Consider the following 16,407-nt stretch of genomic DNA (forward strand, 5'->3'; position numbering starts at 1 on the left):
GCCTTAAATGTCATTTTAGTACTCAATCTTTTCATACTTGTTTACAATTAGTAAAACTTCAAGAAAAAAATTTTAGTCATTTAGAATCTTTCTACTTGAATAAATGTTGGAAATTGCAGATTCATCTACCTAATGCTAATAGTTGTGTTCCAGTATTAGCTAATCATTTTCATATAGCATTTTTCATGTGTAAAAAAAGGAAATGGTAAAAAGTATGTTCAAATTGAGTATAAACATTCAGAAAATCTAGCAAATTAACTTTCGGCTAGGAAAACATTCTTGGTTTCTTATAAGTGTAATTGTTCACGTAATTATTGGCTTGTAAAATTATTTCAAAACAAACCAAATGTAGCTAAACTTTTAAATGTCATGTGCTAAATTTTCCATACTTTTAAGTTTTAAAAATCTTATTAAGCATTTTGTAAATCTCATAACCTATTTTCATCTTTATTCCAGGCTGTGAAATAATGGGTTCCCAATTGCTGGTGGAACCGTCTCTGCCACAGAATCGCAGGGGTTAGCATTTTTTTGTCTTTCAAAACTTCAAATTTATCTGAATAACTGATTTCATGATTGTTTTTTCTGTCATAATAAATGTAAAAGTGAAAATTTTTCGCAAAATTTTAAAGAATTTGTATGTTAATTTCTATAGTTATTAAATGTTCATCTGTACATAAGAATTGACATTGTAATAGTTTGAGTTTGTTTGGAGGGATGTATGACATTTTAGTTTGTGCTAAAAGGATCCTGGAAAACTGCTAAGCCTTATGTTTTTTTTTTTTTTTTATCTTGATAACCAAAAATGTTATCTACTCTTTCAGAAAGTTAAATAATTCTCTATTAGGTATGGGAAATTTTCTGTGAAATGCATTTGTGTGCAATGTGCATTTTGAAAAGTGGTTTACAACGAAAACAAATGAGCCTTTAAGAGAATTAGGCATTGGACAATTTCAATTTTTGTATCATAAATAATAGGAAATTCTTTCAATTGTAATTTAGTGCAAGGCAGTCCTACTGTAGTTCAGGTTCAATATCCAACAGGTTCCTCATTCGTTTTCTAATATTTTTTTTAAGTGAATCAGTGACTGATTTAAGACATTTACCTGGGTGTTATGTTCCACATAACATTTGGGGAACTTGTATGAGCATGTTTTGATTTTATTAATGTAATATATCTATCCACTTAATTAAGAAATGAATTCTTACAAGCATTCATAAGAAGTGTTTTAAACAGAATGTATTGCCAAAATGTTCAATCTGTGATTTCTTAGAGATGGAATTGAAATATTTGGATTTTAAATGACTTACCTTCTCTCAGAAACCAATATGGTTTCTTCAATCTTTCTATGCTGTTCGATATTTTTTTTTTTTTTTTGCAAATATTATTGAAATTGATACTAATTATTTAAACACAAAGTTTGATACTTACAATTTTCAAATCAAGTCAAAAAAGGCCAAAATTTCAATTAGTGCCGTAAAATGGTCCAACTATGGACCACTTTTCGATGTTTTCAATGGAAATTTGAAGGACTTTACGATGGTAGCTACACATCTCTTTCGAATGAAATGTTTAAAAATCTAAGATATAAAGAAAGGGAATTCTTTCCATGTGAGCCCATAGTTATACTTCTACGGTGTACAACTTTATGCCACCTCATTTCAACCTAGAAAGCAAGGTGAAAACTTGATCTGACCTATTGTCTGAGAATACATGCTGTACTCTGCTTGAAACTGTATATAGAATTTTTTTTTTAGTCCATCATTCCCCCCCCCCCCCTTTTTTTTAAACTTAATCATCACTTGTCCGTTTTGAGTGATTAATAAAGTTCAACATGGTAAACGTTAAATATACTATCACAACCAATACGCTGAAAGTTTATTACCAAATTATTTTTAAAATTCATTTAACACATCGGATTAACGCTATTAAAATTTAAAAGTAAAAAAAAGTTGTAATTTTAACTGGAAATCACTTTTATTTGTGAAATACTCATAACACTACTCAACAGAATAAACATTTTGTCTGCATCCTAATTTTTAAATAGTAAATTCCTACTAATATTGGGTCGAGAAAAACGAATATGGTAGTAAATTTTTGAAATTAGCTCTTGTTTTCAAGATACATAAAAGCACACTGGAGAAAGATGCACATCAACCGCACATTAATTTAAAGGTATTGTTAAAAAGGGGAAAAAAGTCCTATGCAATAAGTTATTAAATAGGTCCTGTTTTATTAAACAATGCTTATACAGTAAAATCTGTAAAGTTGACCACCCTTGTAAGTTGACCACTTTTTTCAGGCACGAAATTAGCCCTTATCATATAAATCAACCTCTGTAAGTTGACCACTCAAGTAGTGCACCGCGAGTGGTTAACTTACACGTCAACTTATTTTGGAAAGCAGCGGTTGCTTTTGGCTTATTTAATGTAAACGCTTCATTTTCGATTGCTTTTTGTACGTCAAAGGACAATCTCTTCACCTCTTGTAATAGTTCAGCAGCATTTGATGAGCATTAACTCAGCCCAATGACCCTGATATCTGCGTTCCTTTGTGAAGATACCTTGGTGAAACCTTTCCTCATTCTCACTGCTCATAGCTTTAGTTTTTAAACAAAATATCCCGAAAGAAATGAACAAATACAGTCGGACCTCCATATATCGAAGTAGCAAATTGCCGGAAAAAAATTCGATATATAGAAATTTCGATATATAGAAACACAATCTTATTTTATCATAAAAATATCCTAAAACATTAAAATTAAAACTAATTTTCGTGCATGAAACCCAACTTCTAATTTAAACGAGCATCGGATTAAATGAAAGTTAATAATTAAAAATTTAACAGAAATTACATTTTTGCTCCTTCATACACCTTCATTCTTCTGAAATTCAACTTGAACCGCCACATTAGGGGAATTTCGTGTTAACAATGTAATCGAGAGAAAAGTAAAAAATCAATCTACTTAACTTGAATGATTTTTACTGAAGTTAAAAATACTAGGAATGATAATCAACAGACAAAAGGGATAACTTGACACTGATTTTAGTGTTACTGGTTGCAACTAAGATTTGAAATAAACTTGAGGGAATGTAAGAACTCCAGAACGGAACAACGACCCTATCTACACACCCTTGAACCCCCCATTCCTTATGAATTTCGTAGCAACCTAGTGATCATAATTTTCTCCGCAAACCTTCATTTTTCATGAGACATGCAGTCTAAAGTGGAAAAAAAATCTACGAATGTCTCGCAAAAAATTTCGATATATAGAGACTTTTTCGATATATAGAAATGATTTCTCTATGTAATGAACATAGAAATTTGCTGGGATTTCGATATATAGAAAATTTCGATATGTGGAAGTTCGATATATGGAGGTCCGACTGTAGTTTCAGAGACTCATCATTCATTAATGGTCACAGAACTTCCTCAGGGACTGTTTGACCAACTGTTTTTAGTTCTCATCTTCTCTGCTGCTTAGAAATACTTGTAATATACCCTTAAAGGCCTCTTGGGTGTTTATTCTCCCCTCCCATTCCCCCCCCCCCAATAAGAAAGAAAATAGCAATAAGAAGTAAGAAAATAACAATAGCTAAAAGAGCGCTAGAAATATTGAGTGATTTAGTAATATTGCATGTAAATTGAACAATCTCAAAAACAAGTCCGAGTTTTGGAATCCAATTTCATCCGCTTCTGTAACAGCCGCTCGCCTATTTTCGTAATGTTATTTTACTACTAAAGCATCACTAATTTTGAATTCACCATCATTTTCAGCACTTCTTATATTTTATGTTCTGTAGTAGTAGACATGCACATTCTTAATTTTGCCACGACCCCTCAAAAAGTGCAATTATATTGCATCTGAGCTCGTTTCAACTACTTGTAAAAAATTAATTACTAATTTCATCAGAGTTTATCTCAATATGGTGAAGGCTTTAGAAATTGAAGACTTTACTCAGGCAATAGAACATGGAAATAGGGGAATTATAATATTCTAAAACAGTGATGCCCAATCAGTGTTGGGCATTAATCAACTAAATCCTCAATCGACTAAAGTAATCTGACTCCCATTTAGTTCAGACTAATATTTTAAAAATTTAATTCAATTGCAGACGAAGATTAACGTTAGTTTAAACTAACTCGTTAGTTGATTAAAAAAACTAATTTAGTTCAGATTGATTTAGTTCAGATTAAATTAATCAAATTGAATTTAGTCAGATTAAAAGTAATCAGATTAAAAGTAATCAAATTGATTTGATTAAATTTTTAATTCAGGTTAAATTCGTAAAATATAAATGTCACATGAACAGAGACACATTTGTATTTCTACGTGTATGCAGACTTAGATAAAACGAAAAGCTTTCAGCGAACACAAATCCTAACTGGAAAGTTTTCTGCAAATAACTTTTTTGCCTAACTCACCCTTGAATAAAAAATTAAATTTATATTCAAATATGAAAGAGACAAAAAAAAAGGTGCTTTAAATCTTTTTTTTTTTAACAATATTACATAGTTTGCTTATTTTTCACCAACTGAAGAAAACTACCAAAACCATTATTTTTTTTTTACACATGGTGCTTTAAAAGGCTTTTGGAGAAAGACTAACAGAAACAAATTCTGTGATTTTCTTAAAAATTCTCTTAAAGAAAAAAAAATTAAATCAACGTTAGCAGTTAGAAAAAAAAATTCTGCAGAGCCAAAAATTTTCTGCGAACGCTGTTCGCAGCGTTCGTCTATATAATGCAAGACTGCGTGTATGTACATATTTACGCAAGCATACACGAGTTAATACGTGTATATACGACTATGTGCGTAAATATATGTATATAAACGTGTTATCCTGCGCATGTTCGTGTATGGAGGTATATTTGAATTTTTAAGTGAATATACATAGTTATGTGTGCATACACGAGTAAATATGTGTATATACGAGTATGTACGTGTACACAAGAGAATATGCATATGGATATGTGTTACCCAGAGTATACTCGTGTACAGAGGTAAATTTGCTTTTAATTGTGAAAACACATACTTATGCGTGCACACAAGCGAAAATACGTGCATATACGTGTACACATGAATATGCGTATAGATACGTTTTATCCCGAGTCTAATCGTGTAAAGAGGAACATTTGTATTTCGACATGCATATACATATTCAAGCGTGCATATACGAGAAAGTACGTGTATATACAAGTATGTGGAAAACATTTTTTTTTTTTTGTACCATTAACCAATTTTGAGATAGAGGCCGAAGAGCATTCAGCGGTTACGCATTTTCAGCATAATTCAAGGTCAACCGTTAGTTCCCATCAACAACACGCCGTTTAAAGTCTGTATACCTCCAAAAATTTTATAATTATGGTTGATTTACATTTTTTATTACTTATTACATCATTTTCGTTATTTTTCATACATCAAATATATCTTTGTTTAATCACATTTGCCAATTCGTGTAATTAAAAAAAAATGTTGTTACATTTTGTTTGCATTATTTTTTGCATTTTACCGTTTCTGAGATAGAGGGCAGAGAGCGCGTAGCCCTTACGGTGATGATGGCTAGTTTAATACTATGACAATTTGTTTAAAATATAATGAAATAAAGTTAAAATGCTCTGATCAAGTTTTACCTATTTTAATTGTCAACAAATCTGTGAAGATTAACGACTGCAGAGTATCTGTAAATCTATTGCTTCTCTTTCAAAGAATAACTGGTTAGCAAGCAGTTTTTGATAAAAACCTCTAGCAATATCTTTATGAACCAAGCCCGTATCCAACACCTTGATTTGACAATGTTGGAATCTGATAAACCACGAAATCGACGTTATGATAGTAAGACACCTGTATTTAGCAAGGATGATGCGTTTTCGATTACTTTGGAATTGTTGTATTTGACGGTTACTCGGACTATAATAAAAACATAACAGCAATAGCACAGCTAAGGTCTGCTGCTCTTTCAAAATTATATGAAGTTTTGTTTCTACGAAAAAGTGATCGTACCAACTAGTCAAAAGAATTTTTTAAGACAAAATTTATCAATATGTTTATTGGGAAATTAGAAGCTGTTGATATCACTGCAAAATAGACCGGAGATGATGCAGATGGTCTTGTCATTGAAACAGTTTATAAAGAATCAAAACATCAAAGGACCGCCGCCATAATAGGGGACGATATAGATTTACTCGTCATTTTAATTGGGCTCACTCAGTCACATCAACAAGAAGTTTTCTTTTAAAAAGTTGGCAAAGGAAATGTTAAACTCAATTATACTCCTCCAAAAGTTTTGATAAATATCCTCGCTTATAAAGAAAAACATATTTTATTTCTGCACGCTTCATTTTGAGGCTGTGACACAACGTCTGCGCTGTTTAAAAAAAGTGGAAGAAAAAAAACTTTCTCTAGAATACTAGAGAAACTTCCCAATTTGGATCAACTAGCTCAAGTAGTTCAACAAGAAAACTGCCCTGTACAAACATTAGATGATGTTAGAGGGAGGTGAATTCGGAGCTCTTTCGTGGAAGTTTGCAGGGATGGAAGTCCCTAAACCAAAATGAAAGATTTTCTTAGAGGATGTTGTGGGGTCAGGTACTCTGGTATAATTGTGCTACAATCCTATAGCTTTTTTCCTGAATTTTCCACTGCGCTCAAGTGTTGACACTACTTTAAAATGTTATTTTATCCTATGTATTTTAATTTTTAAAATATGCAGTGACATATTTTTACATGTAACATTGTAAATGTCACGACCCCCTAAGAAATGCGTGGGGGCAGCGACCCAAAGTTGAGGAACCCCTACCTTGATATCACCCAACTGTGCTATGGGCCCGGGTAAGCGCTGTTTGTTATGGTGGCCTTGCTACGTTTCGTTTTAATTCCCAATAGAAATGTCTCTGCAAGATAGCCCCCTAACGAACTGATCCACAAGCATTTGATGCTGTGAACATGCAGATGTTGAATAATGGGCTAAAATGTTGAATGAGAGATGTTTTTGCTTTCCCAGCACGAAAAAGAAGTTCAGTTAGCAGCATATACTCTGAAAAAAAAAAAACTTTTGAGGAGGCGCTCGGCCCTGGCCCCGAGGTTTCTGCCCCTGCTGCCCCCCCCCTCTCGGCGGCCCTGCTCCCCACCACCCATGACTTACAGCATTTTCATCAGGAAAATCTAACGTCCGTGTATGCAAAACTGTTATTCCCACATTTAGGGAATTACTTGGACTCTAGTGGAGAGTAGATACGAATAAAAAAACACCTGTACATTTTTCTTTTTTCGTTAAGCATTTTGTTAATAACGCGAAAGTTACGGGATCGATCCTCCATAGACCAGATAATTTAGTTTTTGGCCGACAAATTTTCCTCAACTCGATTCTGATCCTAATTTCCATGAATATATAATCTAGACTCATTAGGGGTAGGATTCTAAACCAAAGGCATTTGTCAGAGATGCATGCTCGTTGTGAGCCTTTTTTTCTGACGTCCGATTTCGGGTTTATTTCCATCCAGCGCATATTGGGATTTGTTATTCATAAAATCGTGAGCTATTATTTTCTATTGAAACTATTAAACAATATCTTGTAATTACAATTTTATCATTGTTAGGGTAAAATACAGTGAGTAAATACTTTAAGGCCAGTAAATTTTTTCGTGAAAACTAGAAAATAAAATTAAGGGGATTTTAATACTATTGTATTATTAACTATTGATGTTCCTACGTAAGAAATAACGCAAAAGACAGGATTTGTAAAGTATGAAATTGCCAGAAAAACATTGGTGTATTCATAGTTAGTATTTCAGTCTGAGTAAAAACTTTAAGGACACTAGTGTACTTTTAAAACTACAGGCATATATACTGGTATAACTATCACTTCAGTTAAAAATATTATGGAAACATTTCAACTTGTATTTTTGTCATTAATTTCATCAAAGTTTTGGTTCTCTTTGTGAAGATATTAAAAGGTAAGGAATTGACTGTTCATGAAAGAAGGCAGATTGAAGTTTTTTCGTCAACGGGGGTGATTAAGTATAGTATATTATGAAAAAAAAATGGAAGATTATAGGTCTAAGTCAACCCCTTTTTTCAATTGAAACATAGTTATGGTAAAAAGAGCACTTAGAAAAGACTCAAAGCTTTGTCTTCACGGGATGGAGAAAGAGTTTGCAAACTTACATCACCTGAAAATTACTCAATCAGGGACCTTATTTTAACGATAGGTTTAAATGTTTGTCAAAAACTATGTATATCACAATTAGAAGGTGTGGAGTAGGGTGGAGCGAAAAATGAAAAGTTTTTCCGATCTACTAGTAATAGTTGCCAAAAGTTGTCTTATGTGATAGTTAGCTATTGTGCAAAATTTGACGAAAATCGGTTAATATCTTCAGGGGGCGCTGCGATCGCAAAGTTTTAACATTGTTTTTTTCCTATAATATCATGGTTTCAATGTAAAAATCATGCTTTTTTCTAACTTTAATTTCACCTTTTTTAATTCTAAAGGACATGTATGTATTAAGAACATATAGAATACCTTCCAAAAGAAATTTGGTCACTAAACGTTAGCATTAAAAGAAAGCAGTGCATGGTTTTGTTGTAAAAACTCCGTAATTTGAAGAGACACTGCCGTCGAGCTCTTAGAATCATGTGAAATGCCATTTAAATACGTCATACAACCTTGAACTCTAACCGAGAAAAGTTCCAGACGCATTTCTACAGCATCGAGTGCACAGTAGGGTGGGCCGAAATAAGCCGAAAAATTTTTTTTTTCGAAATCAATTTTTGGATAGCGCGCAAAAGTTGCGTAGTGAGCTAGTTAGCTCTCACAAAAAATTTCTTGGATATTAAAAAATATCTAGCCGGCGCTATTTGACACTGAAAAAACGAAAAAAAAAAAAGAAAAATGAATTTTTGTTGAAATTTTTTTTAAAAAACTAAATTCCAAATATTTTGCTGGAATGCACCAAAAATGTTATATAATGAGGCAGTTCGATCCCATAAAATGTTTCATTGATTTTAATGAGCATTTAACCGCTTCTTTCCGACATCAAAAATTGGAGAAAAATGAAAAAATATTGAATTTCTTTAAAAAAACCAATGTGAAAATTATTTTTCAAAATTAAATCATAGACTAATTAATTAAATAGCGCCATTAATCATAGTAATTATTATCACGCAATAGTATCATACATTTTCGAGAACTACATATGTAGATAATAAAATTTTAAAAAAGAAATCTTCAAATTTGATTTATAATACCTCATGCATAATGAATATTATTTTTTGGAATAATATTGTCCCTTGTTATCAAAGATGGAAGTTCTTTCCTAGCTTGAAGTTTAGCACGAATGAATCCATCTCGTGCAGTTTCACCATGAACTTTTATTGCAGCTTCGGGTATTAGTTTCACACAACGTTTCACAGCTTGCGTGTGACAGGGAAATTTCTCGAAAGTAAACTCTGTAGAATGTTCTTTGCACATTTCTTTCCATTGTTGGTCTTTTAGATGCATTGTAAGAGGTGGCCCTGTTACAACACAGTTTGCCCAATCAACTAAATCAACATAATCAACGGCTTCAAAATTGAGTTTAGGACGCTCAAGAATCGTACACCATCCGAGCACTTCGTCTTCTTATTTCTAGAGTTCAGAATGCGCTTAACAGCTAATTTCCGAATGTATTTTCTTGAGTCAAACAACATTGTCAACAGTAGCTGTTCAGAATGAGCGAAATATGCATTACTTGACCGAGAATTTTGAAAATTATCTCCTTAACGTTGTCTGGAAACTGCCTTGCAAGAGAAATCATTTTCCAAAAATGTTTTGCGCGGTACTGGCAGTTCGGTCTCATTTTCATTTCAAACCACATTGGAGCATAAACTAAAATTACATACTTTACAAGCATTGTAAGGTTTTCTGATGGAATTGGAGTGCCTATATAGAAGCGTAACAAACGGTTTGTAGTTGTCAGCCATCGCGCATGACTGACTGAGTTTGCCTGGGCTACTGTCAGCCACGCTTGAAGGACAACTACCATCTTTTACGGCAAGACAGATTCTATACAAATATTGTTGTTCAGTACTTAAATTTTTTTATATTTTCCATATCCAAAACCAGAAGATTGCAGTCAATTTTATCAAATTTGACCACCGGATTTTTTTCACAATCTCTAAGAAGTTGTTCGATAGCTCCAGAATATGAATGTGGCCACTTATTGCAACCGTCCAATTCCAGTATAAGATGCCTCAGTGGCAACTCATTGTGGACATTGGACAATAGAGAGGACCCCTTTAATTGCTTAATTCCCAGCTGTGGAGGTGTAGAAATACAGCATTTCTTGTCGGGGGGTTTTGTCTCTTAAGTGGGTCATAAAGTCGAGAGGAAGAAATGGCTTGAGAAAAAGAATACTTGCGTTCAATTCATTAATCAGTTTAAAGAACTTCAGAGGATTCACATTTTTTTAATACTCAAGGGCGCTATTTGTCAAATATATATAAAATAGTTATAAAATAATCTTAGGAATAATAAAAGTAGTTGAGCGCCGTTTATTATCCAGGAGAAACAATTGGAACCGAAGATTAAAAAATTAGCATCTTATGTAACTATTTTTTATTTGAGTGTGTGCATTTTTTAAAATTGGCGTACAAATGTCGCATAAAATTGATTGAATTTTCACTGTTTTTTTCTAAGTAATGTATTGCGTAACATTTCAGTACTTATTTATTTCAAAACTACTTTTAATTTTTTTTTTTTTTTTCATTTTTCCAATGTTTCAGTCTTAAAGGAGCGTAGCTAAATATTCTACGAAATGTATAAAAGTCTTTGAGGATTTCAACGATACTTCTAATGTTTGCTGAAAATAGCGTCAAACTTTTATTTTCGACCCCCCCCCCCTTTTTTTTTTTTTTGAAAAAAGTGCATTTTTGCCCATTTTTTTCAGTTTTTCGAGGTCAAATAGCGTCGGCTAAATATTAAACAAATTTAGCGAAATTTTTCATGGGTAATAACGGGCCCATATAGCAACTTTTCCGCACTATCCAAAAACAGATTTCCAAAAAAAGTTTTTTCGGCCCACCCTAGTGCACAGCACAGTGTATGTTTATATTTTCAGTGCATTGAAACGCTATCTCTAACACCATAATAAGCGGAAAACATTCGAAGGATTATTGTGCTGGATCGAAAGTAAAAACAAGGAAAATGTTAAAAGATTCCATTTTCGGAACACCAAAAAATTTGTCTGATTCTGTGTTACCTACGTATGAAGATGTATTTAAGTATTATTTATTTCTTGCACACGAAAAGAAACAGTTTAGTTCTTCCAAAGTGCCCACAGTGACTGAGATAGCAGAAGACGTAGCCACGAAGTTAGAAGAGATATGGCATCGTTCCTCTATTCCTATAGTTTCATATAAACGAATCGTTCAAATGATTCGACATTTTCACGGCAAATATAAAAACCTGAAGAAAACTATGAATAAAAAATCTGTTGAAACAAATGCGTTTAACGCAAAGATGCAGTTATTTTCATCCGAAGCTCGAGAAAAACTTTTCGACATCGCTTGTTGTAAATGCCGTTTCAGTGCGTGTAACTGCGACAAGACTCGCAAAGTTCCTTCCAAAGAACAACTTTTTCTTTTTGATCAGCGTGGTGATAGAAAAATGTTTATTGGAAATATTGATATTCAAACCACAAGAAAATTAAAACTTGAGTTTTGAACGAAAAAAGAAAGAAGAATCAAGAGCGAAGAGGGAAAGCATAGTTAATACCCGTGAAGAAGGTTCTGAAGAAACAGAAATTGATAAAGAATATTCAATAGAAGGTACGGACGAAAAGGATCCTGAATTTATAGTTATAAATTATAAAGCAAGTAAGAGTCAGTTTGAACAAATTTTCTAAAACGTGTGACCGATACGGTGTTTCGAATAGATCAGCGGCCGCGTTGGCATCATCCATATTAGAAGACGTGGGCTTAATTTCTCCTGAAACATCTTCAAATATAATCGATCCAAGCAAAGTGAAACGAGAGCGTAAAAAAATGAGAAAAAATCTGCAAGCTCATCACCAAGGGCCAAAATGTGCTGATGTACAAGGTCTGTACTTTGATGGCCGAAAGGATAGTACATTGTTCTTGGAACAATCTGTGTCCGGCAGTTATCATCGAAAAGTAATTATTGAAGAACATGTAGCACTGGTTATGCTGCCAGATAATAAATACTTAGGACATATTTCGCCAAATCGATCAAACGCAGAAGGAATTGCAAACGGCATACTGGATTTCATTGTCGAAAACAAAATTGATATTACTCAGTTGTACGCCGTCGGATGTGACGGTACTGCAGTAAATACCGGAAGAAAAAGTGGCGTGATTTTACGCCTTGAAACATTCTTTCACAGACCATTGCAGTGGTTAATATGCCAGCTTCATGGCAACGAATTGCTGCTTCGCCATTTAATAGAATACTTGGATGGACCAAGTACTAATCCCCGAGGATTCATCGGTCCTATTGGCAAAATGTTGATAGGCTGCTAATCACTACCGATAGTGAAATATAAAGCCGTTGAGTGCAATATTCAAAACATGCCAACTATCGACCGAGGGGACCTAAGTACTGACCAGAAATATCTACTGGAAATATTTGAAGCCGTTATTAGTGGCAACTGCTCCGTACACCTTTCTGAAAGAGTACCTGGTTCCTTGAGTCATTCTAGATGGCTCACGACAGCCAGTCGGATTTTGCGTTTGTACATCGGCACAGAATATCCAACAGCAAATTTAAAAATGCTTGTTTCATTCGTTATTAAAGTTTATACACCTTGCTGGTTTCTAATTAAGTGCAACTCAGCATGCAAGGATGGTGCACGAAACTTGTGGCACGTTATTCATCTGTCGCGTTATTTGCCAGACGACCTGTTACATGTCATCGATCCAGTCATTCAGTGGAACGCATTTTTTGCACATCCTGAAAACATCTTGCTGGCGATATTAAATGATGATCGAAGGCATGTACGGCAGTTAGCTGCTCGTCGGATTTTGAGAGTACGAGACACTAATTCTGTGAACAATAATGATATCCGTACTTTTACCATCCCTGAGCTTAACTTTTCTTCTTCCGACTATGTCGACTTGATCAATTGGCAGTGTGAAGAAGTGCTTATAACAAAACCTCCTATAACAAATATACTAACTGAGGACGAGCTACAGGACTTAGTGAAAACCGGAGATGTTCCTCATTTTCTTCAAAACATGTGCAAATTTCCTTGTCATACTCAATCTGTGGAGCGCTGCGTAAAGTTGGTGACGGATGTATCTCTGGCCGTAAGTGGAATAGAAGCCAGGGATGGTTTCATTCGTGCACGTTTATAGGCTCGAAAGGAACTGCCTTTCTTTGAAAGTAAAAAAGACTATTTTCATAAAAGCTCTAACTGTGACACATAAATTTGTATCACGTATGTAGTGTAAATTTTTACAGATTTTTAAAATTGTTTATTATTGTTTCAATAGTGCTGTTTAATTTTATTTGTCTAATATATTTGCATTTTCATAATTTTTGTGTCACATTTTGTAAAATTCATCAGTTTTTACTTAGTACAGGGTGGCGACAGATCAGGGAGATCAGGGAAAAGTCAGGGAAATATCAGGGAATTTTGAAAAAATAACAAAAAATCAGGGAAAATCGATTTTATGAAGAAAAAAAATTTTTTTTAAATTAAGTACTCCAATTCCCTACGCATTTTCCGCCAATTATCTGTTCAAAAAAAGTAAAATTAATGAGGTGCGATTATACACTGCCGCATATTTGTGCATCGTTTTTCCTCAACGTCAAAGTATTGAATCTTGCTTATTAACCACAGGATGAACTTCTTAAGATTGCTTCTGTGTCTGTAAGGTTGTTTATTTTACCTTAGCTTGAAATTTCCTTTTACGCTTTCAATGCTACGTAAAATAAACAACCATACAGGCAAAGAGGAAGCCTTCATTAATGTCTCAGCTCCGTTGCCTTTATTCCATTGTCTCGAAGTAATTAAGTTCTGTAATCACGATTTCAAGAAGAAAGCTTTGGTTTTTGAATTAATACTATAAAAACTTAAAAGTTATTACTTCTTTGGGTTTTTAGTTTAATTGCTAAAATTGAACTTTCAATAAAAAAAACTTTGTTTTTTGCCGTTATACTATTTGTTGTCACCGCTGATTGTAAAGGTTTTCTTTTCTTCAGACTTAAGTATTTTTGAAATTTATAACCAAGTTGTATTCTTTTATACATTTTGATATTAACTAATTGCTTTTTTTTCCCTTGCATTCAAAGTTGTTTGTTACAAAAGCAATCTAAGATTTTTTTTCGTTACATACTGAAATCATTTGAAATAGAGTTAACTTGTGAACTTAAGTAAATATCTTTATTTTTTATTGTTAAAATGCCGTATTCATTCATTAAAACCTATATTCTTGATTAGAGAAAAGCTCCCTACGAACGGATGTCAAATGATTTCATCTGTTTTGCATAAATATGTCAATTAGTTATATAAGAATAACTACATTACTTCAATTACTTTTTAGTCCTATTATAAATACACATATGTTTTTAAGAGTAATTTTAATAGTTTCTTAAAATTCTTATGCTAAGTGGTTTCTAGAAGTAAAGTATTTTTTTTTTTTAATTTTCTATAATCTTTCCATTGTATAAAAATTTAATATACTGTTTTGTAAGTTTTTCTTTCCTTCCAAAAAAAAAAAAAAATTGTCTTTTTTTTAAAAAACCATTTTATTAAAAAAGTAGCATCTTCTTAAAATATATCTTTAGTTCAACAACTTTACACAACTTAAAACGTTTATAATACTGCATTTAATACAAACATACAATGGATTTCAAGTAGAGCAAAGAAAGAAAACCATTATCATTGGTAACGTAAATCAGGGAAATTTGGTGAACTTAATCAGGGAAAAGTCAGGGAACTTTTTTTCACAGTTCCTGTCGCCACCCTGTAGTATTGTCCTAAAAGTCACTATTTTTTACTTTTTTGTTTCTTTTTAAGATGCTGGAAATATAAATAAATAACATAAAAGAACTTTTATGGGTTATTTCATATGCTTTCAGTGCATAAATAAATCTTATGAGTAAAAAAATGCAATGATATAAGTTAACAGCATTATTTTTCGTACTTTAACCATGAAATCCGGGAAAAAATCTATAATAAAACTTTGTGACCACAGCGCCCCCTGAAGATATTATCCGATCTTCATCAAATTTTGCATTTTTCTAACTATCACCAAAGACAACTTTTGGCAACTATTACTATCGGAAAAACTTTTTATTTTTCGCCCCACCCTAGTGTGGAGGTCTTATTTATGCAGCAAAATTGCCTAAGCTTTAGTTACTGACTAAGCACAACATAGGGCATTTGAACTTTAGTCAGAAAATCATGACCTGGGGTAACCAGTGGATGCAAATTTTTTTTTCTGACGAAAAGAAGTGGAATTTGGATGAACCAGACAGATGGAAACACAATTGGTATACTTTACGAAAAGAAAAAGAATTACTCTCCAATCGCCAATTAGATTTAGGCTCTAGCATGACTTAAGAGTACTTTGCTTATAATGGTGTGGGCTCCGTTATGTTTGTGTCAAGTAAAATGAATTCACAAGCATAAAAAATGTCCTTCCAAGCCATCGTTTTATCCAATGCTGAATGTATTGCTGGAGAAAATTGGAAATATCAGCATGACAATGCATTTATGCATTCGAGTAACAGTGCAAAAAAGTGGTTCCAAGTCAACAATGTTAAAACTTTGAAATGATCAACTAAGTCTCCAGATCTTAGCCTAATATGGAACTTATGGGTTGACTTAGCAAGACGAGTTTATGCAAATGAGGGACATTTAACTTCATCAAACACAGTTGAAATTTAATATCGAAGATGAATGGCGAAAAATATATCCCTAACGCTGTCAAAAACTAGTTTTATCCATGAAAACAAGAATATTAGAAACAATTTCAAGAAATGACTCCTACACACGCTTAAAAAATTTTTAACTTTGTCTTCATTTGTTTTTTTCTATATTGGCCTTAAAGATTTTACTCACCAGGAAACATCACGAGTTCAGTAATCATGAAAAAAGTTAAAAATGGTCGCATTCGAAAGAGTATCTTTAGAAAAAAATTTGACCCAAATATTGTGTGCCCTCGTCCTTTTGTTTTTGAAATATGGGGGGTCAAAGTCTGTCGAAATCTTACGAAAATTCGCCAAATTTAAAGACTTGGGCAAGAAATGGAAAATACCACGTGATTTCAGCGCCTGCGTTTAGCAAGACTCTCATTTCCATTTCTGGTCATCTGCAAAGCGCGTAAACGATGTTTCGAATTAACCCTTTACTTGTGTGGGTAAAATTAAAAAGTAACTATGAAGCCTGTGAAATGGAAACTAGAGA

At 33.1% G+C, this 16,407-nt stretch overlaps 1 protein-coding gene across 2 annotated transcripts in view; it reads left to right on the forward strand.

Annotated features, from left to right (window-relative positions):
• LOC129219891 (insulin-like growth factor 2 mRNA-binding protein 1) overlaps positions 1-16,407 on the forward strand; it is a 91,376-nt gene that overhangs the window by 8,784 nt on the left and 66,185 nt on the right. Inside the window, exon 1 of one of the 2 annotated variants that reach the window (XM_054854206.1) lies at positions 462-512. The exons of the other annotated variant lie outside the window; for it this stretch is intronic. Within the exon in view, the coding sequence (XP_054710181.1) occupies positions 468-512 (45 nt within the window). The 5' untranslated portion in view covers positions 462-467. Of the gene's footprint in view, positions 1-461; positions 513-16,407 lie in introns of those variants that run through there. 2 annotated transcript variants of the gene reach the window in all.

The sequence above is a fragment of the Uloborus diversus genome, chromosome 4 (assembly GCF_026930045.1).
Source record: "Uloborus diversus isolate 005 chromosome 4, Udiv.v.3.1, whole genome shotgun sequence".
NCBI classification, from domain to species: Eukaryota; Metazoa; Arthropoda; class Arachnida; order Araneae; family Uloboridae; genus Uloborus; species Uloborus diversus.